Here is a 22,807-nt window from a genome sequence, read left to right as displayed (position 1 = left end):
TCTGGTGTTTTGTATTTTATTTGCATTGTCTCTTCCCTCTTTCCTCCAAATCTAGTGTTCTTTTCTCTGTGAAAAAATATATCAATGAATCCTGACAGCAGTAATTTTTTTTCTCAGTCTGATTCACAAGGCCCTCTATTCTTCAAATTAAATAAAGAAGAAAAATTGTATTTGTAGCCCCCGGGAGAGAGTAAATTCTCAGTGCTCCAGCCACACGAATGAATTTTTCCTGAATTAAAGTTATCTAACATCAGAACACATCATGAAAATACAACATTCCTGAATGAACTATGATTAGCCTCCACCTCTCCCTTCCCCTGGAGTAGCTTTTGCTGAGGGTGCGTGCTCTTGACCTTTTAAGTGTTAAACCTACCCATTCCAGCTCTCATCCTACCAGCTTCTGGAAAGAATAGGCACTTCTGGCTATTTACCGCTTATAATTTTTCTATCATACCATTTTCTCCAGATTCCCATATTTGGATCATGCCTTCAAAATCGTCTTTGCTGGCGTCCAGTCCAGGGCCTCACGTGCCACATATTTGCATGTGCCAGGGTCTAGTCCTGGATTATAGGGCATCATTTCCTGGTATGATCAAGCTTATAACCTTCAGCACTACTAGCCATAACTTATGTACCTGTAACTCCAAGATGTCTCTCTTCAGCCCTGGGTTCTCTCCAGGTCCATACTTCACAAATCTAGGCATAAATAATAGTATTATGTCCTTTTTGTTTATTATTTAATCTTCCCATCAACTCCAAGATTCAGTTGGGATCATTTATTAGTTACCTTATTTTATAAATGAGGAAACTGAACTTTATGTGCAACGTATTTCCAGCTGAAGACATGATCATCCCCTAGCCTTGTTCTTCCAGTAATGCTTATAACCAACAGTTCTGTAAGCTAATGGTTTTCCTTGGCTCTCCTCTTTGTTTTGCCGCATACCTGAACCCTTAACGTCACTGACACATTGAATTTGAGTTGTCTCTACTTTTGCTTAATCTATCGCAGTAGCCTTTTAAATGGTCCCCCTATCTAAGTAGTCATTCTTGTCTACCTGCCACCTAAGAGTTGTGTTTCTAAAACCTTTCAAGACAAAGCCAGACTACTTGGAGCAATACGCAGGTTATCAACATGATTCAAACCCACCTCTCCAGTGTTACTACCCGTCCCTCTTCTCCCCCTTCTGAAACACACATATGTCCTATCTATGAATGTCTTTTCATCATTGTTCAGACATAATTTTTCTCATGCACCTTTTTTTTTTTAAAGAAGACCTTGCCTTGGCTAGTATATACCCTATTTCCCTCCTCCCAAACCTGACCTAGTCCAAAAATAATATCTTCTTTGAAGGCTAATTCGATTACCCCAAGGTTTTTTATCACTCCATCTTCTGTGTTTAGTTGCCCAATGTGTACATAGTTAATTGTTTTAACTGTGTAGGGGCCTACCTTCCCTAGACTTGGAGAATAGAAGAGCAAGATATGTTCATCTTTATATCATGCCCAATGTGTACATAGTTAATTTTTTTAACTGTGGGGGGACCTACCTTCCCTAGACTTGGAGAATAGAAGAGCAAGATATGTTCATATTTATATCATGGCTATCAGTGCACCTGCTTATGATGGGGATCAGTAAGTGTAGGGTGAATGAATAAATGGACTCATCAGAATGTCTTCTGATTTACCAATGGATATCTTCCAAACTCTTTTGCAAACAGAACCATGCATTGTCAAGGAGCACAATACTTGTAATACTGTAAATTCCTTGGTTAGATCATTCATCTGCTAAATTGCAGAGTGGTATCCAAGTGGCTACAGAAGAACATTGAAGAGTCTTTGGCTCTAGTACTTGCATCCCCTTTCCCCAGGTGCATGCCTTCCACTTTCCTACAGCAGAGGCTTTCTTGGCTGGCAAAAAGCTGTCTTTCCTTACCTGTGTAGGTACACAGCCTTAATGTGATGTGAGTTCTTTGAATCTCACAAGAGGTGGATGGTCCCTGTAAGGACTAGGGCTTGGGAAAGCAGAGAACTCATTGGCAACAAAAATTTGTGGTTCCTTACTCATGGCATCACTTGGTCAGTTTCTGGAAATGTTTAAAGATCCTTCAGTGATGGTATGCCAGTTAGGTTAGATTTTGTCTGTCTTACATGAGGGGTCTTCTTCATTCAGGTATATAGTACTTGAAGACTGATTGTCTATGTGCTAGGCATTATGCTAGGCTTATTGTGCATTTTACTTATTTATTTTTTAAACCTTTAATTGTGATAAAAATCAAAACATAAAAGTTTACCATCTTAACCATTTTAAGTGTACAATTCAGCAGTATTATACACATCTACATTGTTGTGCAACCAGTTTCCAGAACTCTTTTTGTCTTGCATAACTGAAACTCTGTACCCATGAGATAGTAATTCCTCATTGTCCCCTCCCCCCAGCTCCTGGCAACCACCATTCTACTCTCACTATGAATTTGACTACTCTAGCTGCTCATAGAAGTGGAATCATACTGTATTTGTCATTTTGTGACTGACTTATTTCACTTAGCATAACGCCCTCAGGATCATCCATGTTGTAGCATGCGTCAGAATTTCCTTTCTTTTTCATGCTGAAAAACATGTGTTTTATTTTCTTTTGAGGAGCATTTTTTTCCAGATTAGTTACAGAAAAAGCTAGTATATAAAAAAAAGAGGTTTGAATATTTTCCCATTTTGTAGCTGGGTAAATTGATATACAGTGAGTTGATGTAAATTTTTCAAGGTTGTGCTATGTGGGAATGAATTAGAGCCCGAGTTTACCCAGCAAAGTTCTGTGATTCACTCTTAGATTAAACACATAGCAATTCTTGTATCTTGCCTTGCCATGCTCCTGAATTAGAAGTAGTGAGCCTTTTTGCAGCTCTTTGCCATTTTATTGGTTTCTCTTTGCTTAATGAGAATTACGTGTGTCATCTAGAGTCAAAGAGATTAGTAAAATCAAGACTATAACTGTACTTGGCTCCCAGGAGCCAAGACATTGCTAGCGAGTCATTGTTGAACCAGCGGTCACCAAACTTCTTCCATTTGCTTGAACTTCCTCAACATTCATTTAATGTGTGTTTTCAGTGAGTTAAGAGGACTCATAGAGTCTTCATTGTTTTAAGTCAAATGACCATTTCTAATATCATAAGTGGTTGATTTTCAGTGGTTGAAGTGTATCATTTTGTATGGATTTAGTATACCTTGCATCAGTGTAGAAACCACCTATGTATAAAAAGGGCAATTTTACGATGAGGTTCATGGAATTGATCTCAACCTTACACATGTTGCCAACGTTTAGCAGTTAAGTGTACATTTTTTCTTAGTCAACACCAGTAGCTTGTCTTAGACATCTGTCTGGCACCTTTCCCTTCTTCAGCTGGCCAGAGTACCTTTGTACGTTCCTGGTGCAGTTGGTTTATTCTTCTTCTTGAACAAAATGGGAATTTAGCCACTGCCAGACCTGTGTATTACTCAGCACAGATTTTAATGAGGAAGGCCTCTTTTCTTTCTTTCTTTCTTTCTTTCTTTCTTTCTTTCTTTCTTTCTTTCTTTCTTTCTTCCTTCCTTCCTTCCTTCCTTCCTTCCTTCCTTCCTTCTCTTTCTTTCATATAATTTATTGTCAAATTGGCTTACATACAACACCCAGTGCTCATCCCAACAAGTGCCCTCCTCAGTGCCCATCACCCTCCCCCCACCTCTCTCAATGCCCATCACCTCTCCCCCACCTCCCCCATCCACCCTCAGTTTGTTCTCTGTATTTAAGAGTCTCTTGTGGTTTGCCTCCCTCCTTCTCTGTTTGTGACTATTTTTTCCCCTTCCCTCCCCCCATGGACTTCTGGTAGGTTTCTCAAGATCCACATATGAGTGAAAACATATGATTATCTGCCCTTCTCTGACTGACTTATTTCACTCAGCATAATACCTTCCCATTCTACCCATGTTGCTGCATATGGTGTAATTTCATTCTTTCTCATTGCCAAGGAGTATTCCATTGTATGTATAAACCACATCTTTATCCATTCATCAGTTGATGGACATTTAGGCTGTTTCCATAATTTGGCTATTGTTGAAAGCGCTGCTATAAACATTGGGGTACATGTGCCCCAGTGCATCAGCACTCCTGTATCTCTTGGGTAAATTCCTAGTACTGCTATTGCTGGGTCATAGGGTAGTTCTATTTTTAACTTTTTGAGGAAGGCCTTTTTCTCTGTTGCCTTTTCTTACTGGTGAATTGTAGCCCTTGCTCTTTTCCTTTGCTTGTTGTTGACTGTCACTGCGGGTCCTTGGTGGTTCCCTCTCCACTGCTCCACTACTCTGAGGATCTGCTGTTCCATCCATCAGCGAGGATTAATTGAATGTCCTGGTTACCAACTGCATTCCCTACCTTGTATGTTGCAACTGTTTAACTAAACCCTCTAAAAACAGCCTTCTAATTATGAAATAGAGATGTTTGAAGACACTCATTGACAGCACAGTATGGAAGGCTTTTCATAGGGTTATTGATAGAAAGGTTATAAAGAATGTTTTCTTTCATTTCCCTGTTAAATGACAATGAGCTTGAATGGCTGCTTCAAATAAGGACCCAGATTTATAAACATTGAATCCGAATGGATGCCTCAAACTGTTACAATAAGTAGCTGAAGTGAAGTTTAGAAATCATTTTGTGTGTGTGTGACCTAATGAGTTTCCGAGTCTTTCTAAAATGGCTTTTATGTTCATAAACTCTTTTTTCCAGAAGTATTCGAGTATTGCCAGCTTTTTTTCTTTCGGTTGCTGTTTCCAAATAGAATCTGGTGTTTGAAAATGAGAGGAGAACCTCTCATCCCTGTGGTGACAGAGCACATTGACACGGTCTTGATCATTTCCAGAGTTGGTACTTAGTTGGTCAGTGATGAGAGTTATTATTATTAACCTTCCCAGAGGGAAGGGACAGCCCAGATGTAGTCATTTGGTATAACGGACTTGTAATTTAAATACCCTATTATGTGCCTCCAAGGTATTTTGAGGATTTTATCTTACTTACCTTTTTCTTCTTTCTTCTCTCCATTTGTCTGTCCTTCCCTCCCTTCCTCTTTTCCTTCCTTCTGCTGTAAGCACAAAATTGTTAAGGTATCTTATTAAAACAACAGGTGTCTTCTCAGTATTCAACATTTTTTGAAACATCTTTTATGTCTCAAGGCTTAATTTTTATTAAAATTCTGTTTTTAGCACCTGTTCACAATGTGTATTTCTCCTGCACATCCAGAATTTCCAAGGGAAACTAATAAATGTGTTGGAGCTCAGAACAGATTGCCTGTGTCTAAGCCCTATGTCCCTTTTAACTAAACTGCTGTTTGGCTTGAAGGCCTGGGCCCTTGGCCAATAAACCCTACTTGTGTTCGGAGTCCTTTGTAGGAAATCATCCATGGCCAAGTTCCAGGGCCCAGCTGGTGAAATCAGCTTGTTGCTCTTTTGGTCTTTAACCTGAGAGAAAAACTACATCTTGTAAAAGATCCTAACAGAGAGAAGTGTGATGATTAAGTTTAGCAAGAAACTTCTTGACGGGCTTGTGTTTGCTGTCTGGTAACTTCTGTAGAGAATAACTGGTACCTGTTGCTACGAATGCTTTAGCTGCCTTTTAGGGGCTTGCCATGCTCTGGATTTTCCTGCTTCAGTTAGTTTTAGAGTGAAGAAAATGCATCTCCTTTATAAGGAAGCAGGATGGCATGGAATTTAATGAAATAATATCCGTGAAACTTGTGTAGTGCTTGATGAATAGAGCTTAGAACATCACCTAGTACATAGTGATCAAAATTTGGCTGAATCAATATATAGTGCTAAAACCAGCCAACAAACAAAAACCTCCAAAACTAATGGTCACAAATTGTTGTATTTTTGGTCAATTAAAGTTAGCAAAAATAATTAGGAAGGGGAACTGACTTAAAGTTGCCAATTTTTTACTTTGTCTAGTAAGGAAATTTAAAGAACACCTGCTACTTACCACCCTCAATTCGTAAAGGAAGTTTTAATATTTTAAAGGAGAAAGGACACCTTGTAATAAAGGACAGATCTTTAAATGTATCTTTATGAAAAAGTTATTATTTTTCTCATTTTCTTCTAGACTAGGGAATAGTTATGGGTATTTTGCCTTAGAAGTTAAAAGGATGGGCTCTGGAATCCATCTACCTTCTCAGCACCACTGGTATGACCTTGACCAACTTACTGTGCCTTGCTTTCCTGATCCAAAGAATGGAGTTCATATAACCTAAGTCACAAGGGTATTATGTGCATAAAAAAGTAATACATGTTCTTTGAGCAGTGCCTGGCACATAGTAAATGCTCAATAAATGTTAGCTATTACTATAGTAATTAACTTGGTTCACCAAATATTGCCACCTCTCTACCCCCAGGCACTCGTTCCTTCTCAGCCATGCCCCCTCTTGTGGTTGGATGGGGCCAGGTGACTGGTAGGCTGTGAGCAAAACTGACTTGAGTCACTTTGGGACTGAGGTATTTTCTAGATCAACAGTTCTCAAAGTATAGTCTGTGGACCCATGGAGATCCTTTCAGGAGGTCTGCGAGGTTAAAACTGTTTTCATCCTATACTAAGATGTCATCTGCTCCTCTGACTGCGTTGAAATTGTACTCATAGTCCAGGAGTAATAGTGGCCAAAGTTGCAGGCAGTGGCCCCAAACTGTACTAGTAATTGGGTTCTTCACTGCCACATGCTTACAGGAAGAAAAGTTGCCAGTTTCAGTTAAGAATGTTCTTGATGAAGCACTGAAGAGTGTTAATTTTATTAAATCTCTCTTCTTGGGTACACACTTAAAAATGTCTTGTGTGATGAAGTAGGAAGTAGGCATACAGAACTTGTGCAGCTTAACAGTGTACAATAGTGTCCCCAGGAAGATCATGTGCACGTAGTGCTTTCTGTTGGAAGCTGAACTACCTGCTTTCTTCTCCCATAGATCTCATTTTTACTTGGAAGAATGACTAACCAACTGTGGTTATTCCAACTTACGTGTTTTGGGAACCATTTTTTTGAATGCAAAAGTGACTTTGTCAAGTTGTTTCAAGAAAAAAAAATGACAATGTTTGTTGTCAATGATAAAACTGAAGTTCTCGTGCAAAGGTAGATTTTTGGAAGACTTGTGTCCACCAGCGAGAGCTTGATAGCATCTCAATCCATAAAGACTTCCCTAATGAGATTGGTAGTTATATTAATAAAAGTGATTTTTTAAAATATTAACTCAGGGAACCAGTATTTTCCAAATGACTAATGCATGAGCTGCAGTGGCATGCATGAGTAAAAGATTCATTCAAAGGTCAGGACAGACCAAAGGACTTCACTGTAAAAGAATATGAAAGGGGCATTGATATGGTTTTAGACTCTACCTTGCACCTAACCTTTGAGAATATCCCACTTGTCAAATTTTGGTACAATATCAAAGAATATTCATAACTGTCTGAAAAGACCATTAAGATACTTGTCCCTTTCCAACTGTTAGGCACTTGTTATACTTCAACCAAAATAGCTTAGGACAACAGATTGAATGTATATGCAGTTAAAGAGAATCCAACTCGCCTGTCTTATCTTAGGCCAGACGTCAAAGAGATTTGAAATAATGTAAAACACAGACATTACATTACAAATAATGTAAAACACAGCTCCTCACTATTTTTTTTTTAGTTTTAGAAAATGTAGTTATTTTTCATAAAAAATTTTTAATTAACATGTAATAGACTTTATTTAATAAATGTGTTTTACCTATGTTTTGTATTTCTCAGTTTTAACATCTAATGTGGATACTAATAGATATAACCCACATCAAGAAACACTTTTTGGTGTCCTCAATGATTTTTAAAAATACAAAAGTGGTCTGAGACAATGTTTAAGAACTGCTGGTGGAGATTATTTTTAAGGATTTTCTAGAGATACGATTCCAAGGTAGTGCCTCAGCTTGTATTGATGTGTCCTTGTCCTTTGTTTGCAAAGCTCAGATCACAACAATGACATGTGCCCATCCTGAGAGAGATGGAACGCGATGTGTTATTTTCTCTGTGTCACCTGTGCGCTAGACACAGGCAGGCAGGCCACTTTATGGCTTCTTGCCCAGAGGTGCAGAGTTGCTCTTTTGTGTGTCCACTTGTGATTGGAGTAGGAATATCCTGCGTCCAGAGTTCTGAGGCAGATATTCCTGACTCTTAGGCCTTGGTTCTGTTGCTTTCTCAATACTGTGTCTTCAGAATATAAGAAGGGTAGAAGAGGCAGCTCATTTTAATAAGCTACCACCTGTGAGCAGAACATTTCAACCCAGTGCTGTGTGTACGCTGGTGGGAAGACAACGGAACAGTGTTGTCTGGAAGAGAAATGTGTCTTCTGGGGCAATTTTATCAGATTTTATTCAAAGGCTGCCTTAACAAGTGGCTTACTCTGGCAGTCAGACTCCCAAGTGCCCTGCCAGGGGAGGGCTCTCAGGCGTCTTTAGATGTCACAGTCAGACTGCTGGGCCATAGACAGACCTGGGGCAGGGTGGCAGCACACGTCCTGCAGTCCACAGTGTAGGAAGGTGCCAGCCAGGAGCCTCTTCTTCCAGTGCGGTGCAAAGAGTCTCAGCATTGCCCCATTGCAGAGACCCACATGCCATGACACAGTGCTGCTGGTCTAGGGCTCTGGGGCTTTAAGTCTAGGGTCTGTGGAGTCCCACCATCTCGCAGGAGGTGACATCAGTACTTGAAAGGTTCCACTTTTGTTTGGCTGGTTCAGTCATTCAGTTTCCTCTGGGGAGTTTCTCTCAAGTCACCCCAGGGGTCTTGGAAACACACCCACTCTGGTTTATCATAGCTCTAACTCTCTCCCCAACTCCATTAATCCCCTCTGTTTCTGTCCCCATAAATACAAATGGATCCACTCTCACATCCTTCCTTCTGGCTTCCTAAGAAGGGGCACCCTTTCCACTCATGGCTAACCCTGCACCTTTGCTCTTGGTCCCCCTTCTCTCCCTGCCTTCCAGATATGGACCGTGTTCTCCTTGTTAGTCTCTCATATATGTTTCCAGAAGTGTCCTCTCTCTACAGCGTCCTTCCTCACAGCCATCTTTTCTCACATGTTTGTTTCTGAGAAGCAGCCTGCTGCATAGTTAGGAGCCTGGGCTCTGGGGTCACACACAACTGAATTCAGATGTGGTCTCAAGCCCATTCTTACTGTGTGACTTTGGAATAATTGTATAACATCTCTGTGCCTCAGTTTCTTTCCAAAATTCAGTTCTAATAGTACTTGCTTTATGTGACTAAATGACAGCATCAGACAGAGCCTTTGGGGCTTGAAAATTAGTAGGCAGATTAGAAGGTAGATAGGACTTCACCACGTAGTTGAAGTAGAGTGGGGCTTGGAGAAAAGAAGAGAAACTACCAGCATTCCAGCCAGAAAAAAAAAAAAAACCCACATGGCTAGAGGCCTGCATGTGGCCAAGAAGAAGCATGACAGGTGAGTTCTGCAGGTAGAGTTCTGGCTGCTTGTGAAGAGGAGTGGGGAGCTCAGGCAGCTAAAGAACGAGGAGTTAGAGGACAAGAGATAAGGCTGATGATAACAGTAAGAGTTCCTCTGAACCCCTTCTGACAACTTACAGCATCGTCTCAACTTGGTTGATCTGAAGGAGACATGTTTCATCTTCATCTAAAGCACAAAATTGAGTCCTTGATTGCCTGTTGTCATTTTGGGCCTCAAGGGCTTTGGCAGTAAATATGAAGATGATGGCTTTTGAGTCCTGGGATGTTTCTGATTTTACTTGAGCACAGTCTGCCCCCTACTGATCGTTCTGGATGTTTTCAACCTAAATGGGTTTACTTGATATCATTAAGTGCTGCCATTTGCTTTCATCCTCAAGGATATTGGGGGGAGGGGAGGGAGAGGAGAGGGAGAGAGAATAAAGTCTGTAAACCTGTGCACCACTTAAAACTGTTATATTTAAAGTGTCTCAGAAGTGACCCTTCTAGCATTAAAAACTAGTTAGTGTGACTGGGCCAAGTGTAATTTAAATGGAGCCCAGAACGCATATATTAAGGCCTCCAACTCCAGGCACTTGTAATTTGACACTACTGGTAGTGATGAAAATTTCTGAGGACCCAAAGTTCAATGAGAAAAATAAATGCATGTATAATTAAGAAAAATATCTACGTCGTTTGAAAGCATAATGTATTTCAAGAGTGTGCTCTTGATGAAGAAAGGAAAGGAAAACATGAAGGAAGACTCCAGGGAGTTGCAAATTAAGTTCTGTGCTCTGACCAGGCACACTGGAAGGGAATTAGTGGCACTATCTTACTATTTTCTGTTGTGCAAATAAAATTTTATTGTATCCTTCTCCACAGTAATAAAATCAATTAAAGATTAAATATTAACTAAATAACACATAGGAGACAAGATTATGAGTTCTTGATCTTGAAATGGTACCATAAATGTTACACAGGAGAAAGATTGGGTAAACACTGCTTATCCGGCGGTTCTTTACTTCATTTTGTATATGTTCCCAGAAGCTATAAAGTAAAGGCACATCTAACAGTAGGGAAAGTAATATTGCCTCCAGACAGCTTTTGTTTTGAAAGCCAGTAAAGAAACTTCGTGATTTTCAAATATGAGAATTTTAATAGATACCTGCAAAACTTTTTTGATAGTTGATCTGAATTTTAAGAGTAATATTTTATGATTTCTTCAGAACAAGTAAAAATTAAATCTCTTGTGCATTCTTTATCTGAGAAAGTTGGACATAATACTATGCAATTGTCACATCTCAGGTAACATGATTTAAGTATCCCATAATATGTTCTTAGATGCGGCTCTAAGACAGGGGTCATCAGACTTTTCTGTGAAGGGCCAGATAGTAAATATTTTAAACTTGCAGGCCACATAGTCTCTGTTGCAAGTATTCAACTCTGCCACATTAGGAAGAACTCTGCCATAGACAGTGGTTAAACAAATGAATGCGACAGTGTTCCCTTTATTTACAAAAATAAATGGGGAGCCAGATTTGGCTTGGGGGCTATAGTGTGCCTTTCTCTGCTCTCAGGTAGAGTAACCTAGGTGTACATATTGACCAAATAGTGAGGATATGAGATTTGAGTATGGCTAATAGAGATATTTAAATCACATCAGTACATATTTTTTAAACATTTTGATAATAACAGTAGTAAATTCAGTCTTTAATCAGTTTCTTGGCATTTACTGTTTTTAGAATGATGTTTATATATGACAGTTAACTTCCTCAAAGACCTGAGTCTGTATACATTTAGTACAAAGGTGGAAAAATCTAATCTATTGAAAAAAAAGTGTTGAAAAAAACTTGATTTGGTGTAAATGAAGTTTTATTCATGGATTGAGTTTTAGAGAAGAGATAATTGAATAATTTCTGCTAGAACTACTCTACTTTATAATTGAACAAATATTTCTCAAATCAATCACCATTTTTATGCCTTCCCAAATTCTCCTGTGAATATTTACCCTAGCATGCCTAGGCTACCCATGAGAGTGAAAGTGAATTCACATTGCAGTTTTTGAAGAGGCTTGTTATTTAAAATATCTCCCTTTAAATGGCACATTTAACCAGTTCTCTTTATAGTACACCAAAATTCAAGGCCAGTTAAAAATAAAATACCCAAATAAATTGAGGGAGATTGCAGATACCCAAAGGTTGACATTTAAATACATTGTGTGAACTTTTCACATCACGCATGGGTAAGAGAAAGGTATAATTGTTTTCAGATTGCCTAATATGGGGCAAATCAGAATCAACTCATTTCTTTTGATCACCATGAATATACTTTTATTTCCGTCATCATCTCAAGACCTAGACAGTTTTTTAGTCTCTTGTTTCTTTTTTTTAAGAGTTTTTTTTTTTAATATACTCATGCTGTCCCTCAGGACTTTAGCTATAGCCAAAGGTTGAGAACCTATGATATTTTTGTATTACCTCAACAGAAAAAGTATTTACCTATGATTATTCTTGCTATATGTAAGTTTTCTCTGAAATCCTCCCCCACTGCCATCTGTATGTTTGTGCTGCAGCAGGACTGGAGCCTGACTGACCACTCTGCCCTGCATGTTGCCAGGTTACCTGCCACAAGTCCACTTCCTGCCCAGCCGTGCTTCTCCCCAACTTGCTGACTTTCACCGTCAGGTTGCAAACTCCCAAGTGAAGAGATAGGAAGACAGTTTGTTATTGATCTCTATTAAAAATGACATGTTATTGGGGCGCCTGGGTGGCGCAGTCGGTTAAGCGTCCGACTTCAGCCAGGTCACGATCTCGCGGTCCGTGAGTTCGAGCCCCGCGTCGGGCTCTGGGCTGATGGCTCAGAGCCTGGAGCCTGTTTCCGATTCTGTGTCTCCCTCTCTCTCTGCCCCTCCCCCGTTCATGCTCTGTCTCTCTCTGTCCCAAAAATAAATAAACGTTGGAAAAAAAAAAAAATTTTAAAAATGACATGTTATTCTGTCAAAAGTCACACAAATTTCTATGTACCCTGAAGTTTCAAATTAAAAAAAAAACTGTTTAAAAACCAAAACAAAACAAATAGACATGAGAGATTTCAACGATGGTTGCAGTTGCCATGCACCGAAATCAGTCTTAAATTATGATGTTGTCCTTCTGTTCCTTAGAGAATTTGAAAATCTGTTAAATGGGTAACGTGGTGCTAATTATCTGATTTCTATTCATTCTATTAAAGTTTATTATATTTATTTTATTTGTTAAATTCAGGTTAGCTAATACATGTCATTTGCATCTGAGAGGGAAGAGTTTTCTTTGCCTTCCACTTTAGAAATATTTCATATTCTTCACTATTCATGCACATCTAAATCAGCTATCACTTAAAATCTTGACCTCCTTGGGGCGCCTGGGTGGCTCAGTTGCTTGAGCGTCTGACTTCGGCTCAGGTCATGATCTCACGGTCTGTGGGTTCGAGCCCCGCATCGGGCTCTGTGCTGACAGCTCAGAGCCTGGAGCCTGTTTCAGATTCTGTGTCTCCCTCTCTCTTTGCCCCTCCCCTGTTCATGCTCTGTCTCTCTCTGTCTCAAAAATAAATAAACGTTAAAAAAAAATCTTGGCCTCCTTATTCCTTTTTTCAGAAGGTTCACCAGTGTTTTGCTTTATTTCTTGCAAAGATTATTCCCAAAAGAAACTATAAGAAATTATTAATACTTTATCCAGGAAGTGGGAATTTAAGGAACAAGCTTCTTGTTGTTTGTGGGGTTTTTTTCCTAATGAGAAATGAGTTAATTTTGCTTTCATAAAAACTTGCATATCAAGATGAATTTCTGGTGCCTCCTGGAGACAGAACATTATTTGCAAGACTCTCTGCATCCTGATCATTGCCAAGGGAGTTCCATCGTATAGACCATCAGACTTAGTTTTAATGAGAAGGGTGATCCCTCTGGCCTTTTGTCACTAATATTTTATTTTGTATAAATTCCTCTTGGGGAACTGAATTAAGGATGCCATTTCTCATTCTAACGGTTGGAGATGGAGCCCAAGTAGCTGGAATTTCTGTTGTGGAAGCAACACAGATCAGACTAAGAGGCTGTTCTAGGTTCTCCAAATGCCATTCAGTATGTAATAAGGAAAAAAACACCATTGTCTTACCAGTTTCTGCTATTAAAATGGATGGCTCTTCCTTGAATTCTTTCATTATAGATTCATTCTAATTGACTCTGAGTCAAGACCACATCCGATTTTCATTTCTTTCTCTGATAATTAACAGGGAACAGCCACTGGAATGAGGGATGAGGTCAGGGTCTGTATTAGGCAGGAAACATGGAAGGAGCCCTTGATCTTGGCTGTGAAGATGTCCAGAAACAATATGGCAGAACAGCAGGAGGTTGGGAACACCAGTGAAGCAGTCTGTTTTGAATCAGGTCTTTGGAATCAGTCCTTAGTCTGAGGGCCAAGAAGAAATCACAGTCTTTCTACCTAATTGCTGCTACCAAGAATGCAGGAAAACATTCTCAACCGAAAATAGTAAGATTGCTGCAGCTATCCCTGTGTGTTCACACCAGTCATTTTCAGCAATAACAAACATGAGGATGAGGTTTCCTACCCTGCATTGATAATTTCCAAGTTGACAATTTATGTATAAAACTATTATTTGGACCAGATTCAATACCTGTAAAAAGAAAGATATCAAGGTAAGGAGATGTAACACATAAAATAATGATTTGCATGGCTTTTATTTGAAGGTATTTTGTATAATGCTTTCTGAAGCAGAAATGTAAAAGACAATTAACTCATTATTCATGCTTTTTTCATATTCATACAGATATGACTATATAATGAAAATTGGTCTTTTGCCATGGGCGTAACGCTGAGTCTCTCAGTAATAAGTATTTTCCAAGACCAGGGGATTTATATGCTGAAATCATTTTCACAAAGCAAACTTTGCCTCAAAAACAAGGCTCTTGTTTTTAGGGGATGCTTGCTATATTGCCAAGATCTTTGTGTTGTTTACCAACAGTTATATCAGATACAAATTAGGAAATTTAATTATAAAATGGTCCTAATCATCCATAAGTGTTTTAATTAGCTTATATTTATTCATTTTTAAACTAAATAGAGAAAACTTCTGTTTTCTTTCAGTAAATCCAGAGCAGTCATTCAGGGCTGAACAATGACAAATGTGGAAAATGTTCTGGTTAGGCGCTCAGCTGGTTAGACTTTAAATCTGTGTATTGAGCTTGGGCAAATATAAACCCACTCAACTATTGGATTAAGTGCTATATGTTTTCATGCAATTATGTTTGAGAAACAGTTTAAAATATCAGTTGATAGGTTAGTTCCACTTGATGCATTGTTTCAAAGTAGTTATTGTCTGGTATAACACTATACTCCAGGTAATGGAACCTAATACATTTTTGATAACAGCCTGGAGAGAAGAGATTTCATCTTCCAGTGGAAAACATTATCAGAACAATTTTCATTGTATGCCTAAGGCATTTGGGTATTGTCCAACTTTAATGATTTAGGAAAATCCTAGATCCCACAAGAACATCAGAAAATCAGAAGTAGGTAAAACTAGTAAGTTGAGTCTGTATATAATCTCACTCATGAAACTCATTAAGTAACATGATCACTATTTCTCTCTGCCAGTGAGCTGAGAACTAAATGGGGAATGTGGTTCTGAAGGAAGGAGCATAGCTGTAGGTCAAGAGTGTGCAAGATTTGGTTCTGTGGTTCTGCTGTGGGCAGTTAGGATTGACTGATGCAAGACGGATAATTTTTCCAACAGTGGTATCCACAATCAACGTAATATGGTTAATCTGGAGACTAGGTTAACTGAAAGTAAGAGAAATAGTTGCAATTCCTTTTTAAAGTGATCTGACCTTATTTAGGACATGAAAACATTGCTTATCCTAGTAATAAATCAATATGTATGGTTATCAATAACCATACATAGTGGCACTTGCCAAAGCAGAAAAGTAACCTTTGGATATAGTCACCAGAGTATATACAGAACAATTTAAACACTGTGAGTTTAACACACACACATACACACACACATACACACACACACACACACACACACACACACACACACACACACATTTAACTTTTCATCATTGCCATTTAAAGCTTGATTTTATAAAACATAAAAAAATATTTTTAAGTGTTCTGTATCACAGGAATTTAAATAGTATAAATATTCATAGCTTTGTAGGTTCACGTTATATATATTAAAATAAAATAATTGAATTTTTTTTCAATATAGGAACTACACAATGAAATAAATGGCACAGGACCTAATAGCAATATTTCATTACTTATGGATTAGTATTAGTTACTTTCAAGATCTAAACAAAGGCCATTGTTTAAATGTTTTAAAACGATTTAAAAGTCACCACAGTTGACCTTTCAAATCTGAAACTATATGACATCAATAGCTGCTGAATAAAGCAGTGTATATATGCACATACTTGCTCTCTCTCTTTCTCAGTTTCATAATATGCCTTTCATTTTTGGCTAATTTATTTGTCACTACATGAATAGTGTATTTTTCCAAGGCTAAGTAGATAACCATTAGGGCCAATCTTGGCATTTAAAATCCCAGAGAAGTTCAAGTATACTTTGGGAGAGAGAGATTTATAAACAAGAGTAAAAATAATAGTAAATGAGAGACTGTATTTCCAAGCAACAGAAATCCCACATCACAGCAAACCATGTCCAGATGGTTAGAAGATAAATCTATGTCAGAGAAAGATGATCTTTTCATATGGGCCAACAAGCAACTCCATTGAAGTTGACCACAATAAGGATGGCCAATTTACCATTACTATTGCCATTTTTGTTCCTAATGACTGTGGACCAGTAATGGTTAAGATTTAGAGCTTGATTTTGTAGGATTCATCAGAAAAGCCACATATTAGGATTCTTATTTTAATGTTCCAGTGGACAGATTCCAGGAGAAGGATGCAAAACCCCCAGCCACAGAAGTCAGAGAAGTGGTTCAGTTGGACCTGCACAGCTGCCCAAAAGATTTTACTCAAGTACAAATCCAAGTAATGCCTTTCTTTGCTTGAAATCCTGAGGTAATTTCTCCCATAGCTTCAAATTCCTTGGTTTAGTACAAAACACTCTTTATGATCTGGCCTTAGCCTTGGCATTTATCACATTCTCGAGAGTCACTGGTCCCTGGTGTGTGTCTGCCACTCTGTGGTGAACTCCCAGAGGGTAGGAAATATATCTTATTCATCTTAGGATCCCCAGTGCTAGGTCCAGTAAGAACCTCAGTAAGTATCTGTTGAATGGTTGAACAGACGGATGGAAATATTGCAGTACTCTAAGACCTAACATGGCTGTGTTTTTTCCTTCCCCAAGGACTTTGGCATCATGATCCTGCATCACATTGTAGCTATTTTCTTGATTTCCTTTTCATATGTCAACAATATGGCCCGAGTAGGGACCCTGATCCTCTGTCTTCACGATTCATCTGATGCTCTTCTAGAGGTAAACATTTTCTTTCATCTTTAAGAGTTCAAAATCCAGAATTCAGGAAATCCCCAAGACCATCACTTCTATAGTATGCTAGACAGTGTTGGGGGAAGATAGTATATGATTGATTTGAAGCTGCCGAGTGTTTCTTTTGGAAATTGTTAAAGTGAGACTTTAGTATATAAATTTTTGTACTAAGAATGTTGATCATCATAGGATTCTTTATTACTAGAACAATGAAAACCTTCACTATTCCACACTTAAGAAAATGGATGTTTTACAGTCAGAAAATCATTATTTGAATAGGTTTTGTTTCTGGTGTTGTAAAGTTCCACACTGATGTATATGGGAAGTGTAGATAACTCAATTCAGTTATTAATGGTAGTTGTACATCCTGATGAAGTTATTTAACGATCATAGTTTTTGTTCACAATATACATGTTATCCTAGTATTTTTACAGTGAGAAGTGTATATGATTTGCATATTAAATATAAAAACTATGTTCTCTCTATATATAAGTATAAAGAGTGAGGAAATATTGGTTGTATTTTTATTAACTTTCTAAACCATTATTACTTAGGATCATTTAAGTAGCAAAAAAACAAAACAAAACAAAACACCAAGAAAAAGTAAAAGAAAAATGCTTCTAGCATATTTCAAAAGATAAAATCCCACGGAAAATTTTGATGTGGTATTTACTCTTAATCATGGCCCCTATGAAGAGACACACCCAATAGAGATATATAATTAAATAAAATATTTGAAGTTTATGGTAAGAAGTTTATGGAACTGGTGAAAGATAAACTTACCAAAGTATAAATTTCATGTAGAAATGGGTCTTAGAATCTATATGCTGAGTTTTTAGTCTTCTTGGCCCACAGTTCTGCCCCTTTGAAGTAATACTGTCACTGTGAATAGAGAAGTGCCCTCAAATAATGATCTACTATTACAGTATAAGCAAAAATTCCATATGATAAAATTGAATCTGCTATAAAGACAATTAGTCCAGGCTTGAAATATATATAGCACTTTATGAAAAATTCTGTTCCCTATAAGGCTATGAAACAGAAACACTGCCCTAATGGGCTAAATATGTCAGATGATAGTGTGGCACTGTGATTTTTAAGTGATTTGAGCTAGGCTCTATTTAGCATATTTTTTAAAGGAGAAATGTAATTGTATAAGAGCAATCTGAAAATCAGTTACCATTTGGCTAAATCCTCAGGATGCTTGAAAGTGGAGATTTATGCAGCAATCTACAGTTTTGAAACCAACCCTGTACAGTTTGCCAACTTTAATGTCTATGGAAATGGCTGGTTGAATCTTTGTCTGCCACTTTTATCCAGAAAAGAAAATAACCCAGAAATGTCAGTCATATGGCTTGAAAGCAAATACTCTTCATCATGTGGATTTTCTTTACATTATACAGTAATGGTTGAGACTATCCAAATAATGAGATATGTCAACCATCAACTCTTTGAAGTGGGATGTATGACCTCGACATTTCAGAAAATTGCATGTTTGATGCCTTTTGATTGAATACTGGTGAAGAATGTAAGAGAAAAATGGTTTACCTAGGCAGAAGGAGGCAGAAGATGATTTTTTCCTTTCTTACTATAAATCATGGTGTCACACCCAAAGTACTCATGAAATTAAAAGTTCATAATCCTGGCTTCTGCTCAGTTAATAGGTATTTTTTTCTTAGGAATCCATTTCTCTCATAGTTCTGTGTTTTACTTGAAGCTACCAAATTTTAGCTTCTGTGGATGCTGTCAACAATCCTTTCAAGGTTGACTCAGCTAATTTAACTTTCTAAGAAGTAGAAATAATGTTATGAATTGAGCAAGACATCTTCAGTTTATAACCCTGTGTGTGGGAGCGTGCAAATTCTAGGTGAAAATGTAGAAAGAGGTGATCAAGCAAAATTATGTTTTCAGCGTCACCTGTTATTAGAATCATCTGTAAAAAGTAGATGGTAGGAAAAGGGATGTAATTTCTTCCTTAACTTATAATATAAAAAGTGGTCATTAAATTACTGACATAAATTGTTAAGAGTAATTCTCATGGACACTTGGAACATTAGTGACTTTCATCTAGAAAATGACCCATTAATGTACCTTTGAAAATTATACCTAAGTGGATTCATTGAAATAACATGATCTTGACATGTTCTTCATTTCTAAATTTATGAGAATAAGCCAAGAAACTGTCTTCCCAGATATTCCTTATTACTGTTTAAGGAAAACCTATAACTCTAAATAGAAAGAAGAAAGCAGTGCAGAAAGTCTCCATATGTTCTGTATAAAGTCTGTGGCCTTAGTGTTTGCAACTCATTAGAGGTTTCAAGGATTGCCTAGTACTTTCTCCTCTGACCTGTTTTGACAAATTCCTGTGTTGGTGTCTTTGGCTTGCTAATATCATCTGTAATGCAAGAATTTTCTTATTTTTCTGTTTCCCTGAGATCAACCATATAATTGAATTTTTCAGGTTGCTGAATGTTTGATTAAATCTGTGACAGTCAGTAGTTCTGCTTCTAGCTAATGCTGCATTTCACTCAACTTGTGGGTAATTTATAAATACTGATGCATGATGCATGACATTTCAAAGTAGCAGGCAATTTAATGCATCTGGTAAGTTATATCTTATAGGAGACTCATGCATATTGAAAGAAGCTTTTCATTTATCAGTTTAACTAAATTAATATATCACATTCCTTCTTTTCATAGGCTGCCAAAATGGCAAATTATGCCAAGTTTCAGAAAAGTTGTGATCTTCTGTTTGTTATGTTTGCCATGGTTTTTATCACTGCACGACTGGGCATATTTCCTTTCTGGTGAGTATGCCAATCTTCTTTCCGTTAGAGCCACCCCTTCCACATAAGCTTTATGAATATTTTGCTTTTGAATTTCATTCCAAATATTTAGTGAGAGGTTTAAAGAAAAGTAGGGGAGGGACTCAAGAAATGCCTCGATGTCTTCTTCCAGAAGAGGGTTATACTCTTTACTAATACTTCCTGCAGGATAGTTAGAGAGGGATGTGGCTTACAGAGGTTCTGAGGCCACAGAAAGCCATCTGCCATTTTGGTGTCCAGTCTAGAGTATGATTCAGCAAACTTTAACTATGAAAGTTTGAATCCATAAAGGAAACTTGGTGTTTCAACCAGTTATGTATCAGAGATCCTCTGTACCAGGGGTTTACAAAGTATTGTTTCTGGACTGGTAACAACAGCATCACCAGGGAACTTGATAGCAGTGTAACTTACTGGGCCCCACCCCAGACCTACAGAATCACAAGCTTTGGAGTTGGGTCCTAGAACTCTGTGTTTGGATGAGCCTTCCTGATGGTTCTGCTCCATGTTAAAATTTGAGTACCATGTCCTGTGTAATTCTCTTCATCTGCTGTACGTACAGCTAAAACAGATGGAAGGTATAACCTGAAAGTAATCCCTGAAATTCTCTATGACCTATTAATTTCTGGATGTCTTTTGTGTTATTGAGAGCTAAGGACACACTATGACTGACTTTGATGGAATTTGATAACTTTTCTATAGAAAATAGGTCCAGTGTCATTAATCTTTTTTCCAGAAGGCTATTACTTGAACTAGAAAAGAAATGAGCCCCATAACACGTAAAATCTACCACTGATGGCAGATTGTTTTCCATTTTGAGAAATTGATTTGAATGGAGAATTAAAGCAGTGGAAATTGGAAAAAAATGAGAAATTAAGGGTTGCAGTAATAACTTGCCTAAATAGAAAAATAACCATAATAAATTTGGGACTTTGAAGTGAGTATGTCTATCACTGGAGTTCCATAAACAAATTACTACACACACACACACACACACACACACACACACACACACACCCCTCTCCTTGAGGCTCTAGGCTCTTTTGAACACTTATTTATTATGAAAATCATTTCAAGAAGCAACATTTTGTGTTGGCAAAAAGCATTTATAGAACCCCAATATACTTTTATGTGCTTATAAGTAGGAAACACATGTAATGTTGAATGTAATGCATCTGTAATTACTTCAGGTTTGGGGCTGTCTCAAGATTATTGACATAACTGGTGATAAGAATTTAAATAGAAATAATTTGGGCAAAATCCAGGACATACTTCTCAAGGGAATAATGGAAAGTTTTTCTTACCTAGGGTTTCTGAGAACTGAGTTACAAAGAAATAAGCATCACTCTCAAGTACTTTGATTTGCTTATATCCCTTGGAGGGTAGAATTAAAATTGAGATGCACCCCTTCTCCTTCCATGTAGCCAATGTGTAAAAAGCTCTGTAGGTTTAGACGGTAATGAGTTGCCTAGAACATAGACTGCCAAATATAGAAATTATGTAATGCTACCAAAAAATAACGAATAGGTGTGCCCTGTGACAATGCCATAGACTAGCTGCTCAGAAAAATCCTTACAATCAAATACAAAGCAAGAAATTTTATTGCAAATGCTGTAGGGCTTCTGCTACCATGCCCCTGCATGCAGCCAAGTTTTTCAAGAGGCAACTTGTGGAGAGAAGTATTTTATTATTCCTAATACAAGCAATAATTTGTATACCTGCTCCCATTGTAGTTGTACATCTAGTGAATGAAATCCTTTTCAGATATATCTAATAAGTTACGTTAGTGCCTGGATGACCTTTGTTTCCAATTACTAGAGTGTAATGAGTATTTTTAGTGTTTAAAATTACCACATGCATGACAATCACCAATAGTGTTTTAAATATTTTCCTTAATACTGTGAAATTATTTTACAAGTTCCTTTTAGATTAGGAAATCCTAGAATTGAGAGAGACTACAGGTCACCAGCCCCAGAATCTTCTGCCACCTCTGCCCAGGATAGGAATTCTGGCAGTTTCCCTGATCTAGTATTCCTTCAGAGGTTGAGGTAGAAATGGGTTCTTAAATGAAACAGAAACCTGGGTCTTTAAAATTTATAAGCTAGAGGTTCTTAATCTGTTTAGAAACCCCTGAAACAGTACAAAAAACATGTTTGTGTGTGTATTTTTTTCCTGGAGGAGAGGATACATGGCTTTATTAGATTCTCAACAAGATCTGTGACTCCCTCCCCTCTTCAAAAAAGTGCCTCTGGAAACAGACTAAGTGTACCTGCCACTTCGAATGGAAAACTCTTAAGAACGTGAAGATCTCTAACATATCATCTGTAGGCTTTCTTTTCATCAGAAAGCATCTTTAATCCCTTCAATTATTCCTGCTTATTGTTTGCTCGCCTTTGTTCCTGAGAATTCCTCTTGTCATGATGTTCCAAATGTGGATTTCCTGTTATAAAATACAAAGAACTAAAAACAAGTTTCATTTAGAACTGCATTACTTGGGGTGCCTGGGTGGCTCAGTCAGTTAAGCATCCGACTTCAGCTCAGGTCATAATCTCACAGTTTATGGGTTCAAGCCCCGCGTCAGGCTCTGTGCTGACAGCTCAGAGCCTGGAGCCTGCTTCAGATTCTGTATCTCCCTCTCTTTCTGCCCCTCCCTTGCTCATGCTTTGTCTCTGTCTGTCTCTCAAAAATGAGTAAATGTTAAAAAAAAAATTTAAAAACTGCATTTCTTTAATGCAGCTTGCCATTGCATTAACTGCAAGCATCTTTGACGTTGTATTGTTGGTGATCTGATAAACATCTGAGCTCCTGCCAGACTAGATCTTCTTCGTCCTGAATTTATTTTTATGTATTTTTATTTCTATAATGATTTATTTGTATACCTAATTATACAAACTGTATTCCTACCTATTCATTTTTATCATGCTGTTTTCAAATATTCTAGCCCAATTAGCGTCTTCTGAACTACATCCATTGCCATACCTGTCCCTCCACCT

At 37.8% G+C, this 22,807-nt stretch overlaps 1 protein-coding gene across 2 annotated transcripts in view; it reads left to right on the top strand.

Annotated features, from left to right (window-relative positions):
• Positions 1-22,807, top strand: part of CERS6 (ceramide synthase 6) — a 320,948-nt gene that overhangs the window by 245,609 nt on the left and 52,532 nt on the right. For both annotated transcript variants that reach the window (XM_047869284.1, XM_047869285.1), the window contains exons 7-8: positions 16,852-16,980; positions 19,693-19,799. In XM_047869284.1, the coding sequence (XP_047725240.1) occupies positions 16,852-16,980; positions 19,693-19,799 (236 nt within the window). The remainder of the gene's footprint in view (positions 1-16,851; positions 16,981-19,692; positions 19,800-22,807) is intronic.

The sequence above is a fragment of the Prionailurus viverrinus genome, chromosome C1 (assembly GCF_022837055.1).
Source record: "Prionailurus viverrinus isolate Anna chromosome C1, UM_Priviv_1.0, whole genome shotgun sequence".
Taxonomy (NCBI): Eukaryota; Metazoa; Chordata; class Mammalia; order Carnivora; family Felidae; genus Prionailurus; species Prionailurus viverrinus.
This window is presented reverse-complemented; position numbering and strand designations above follow the sequence as displayed.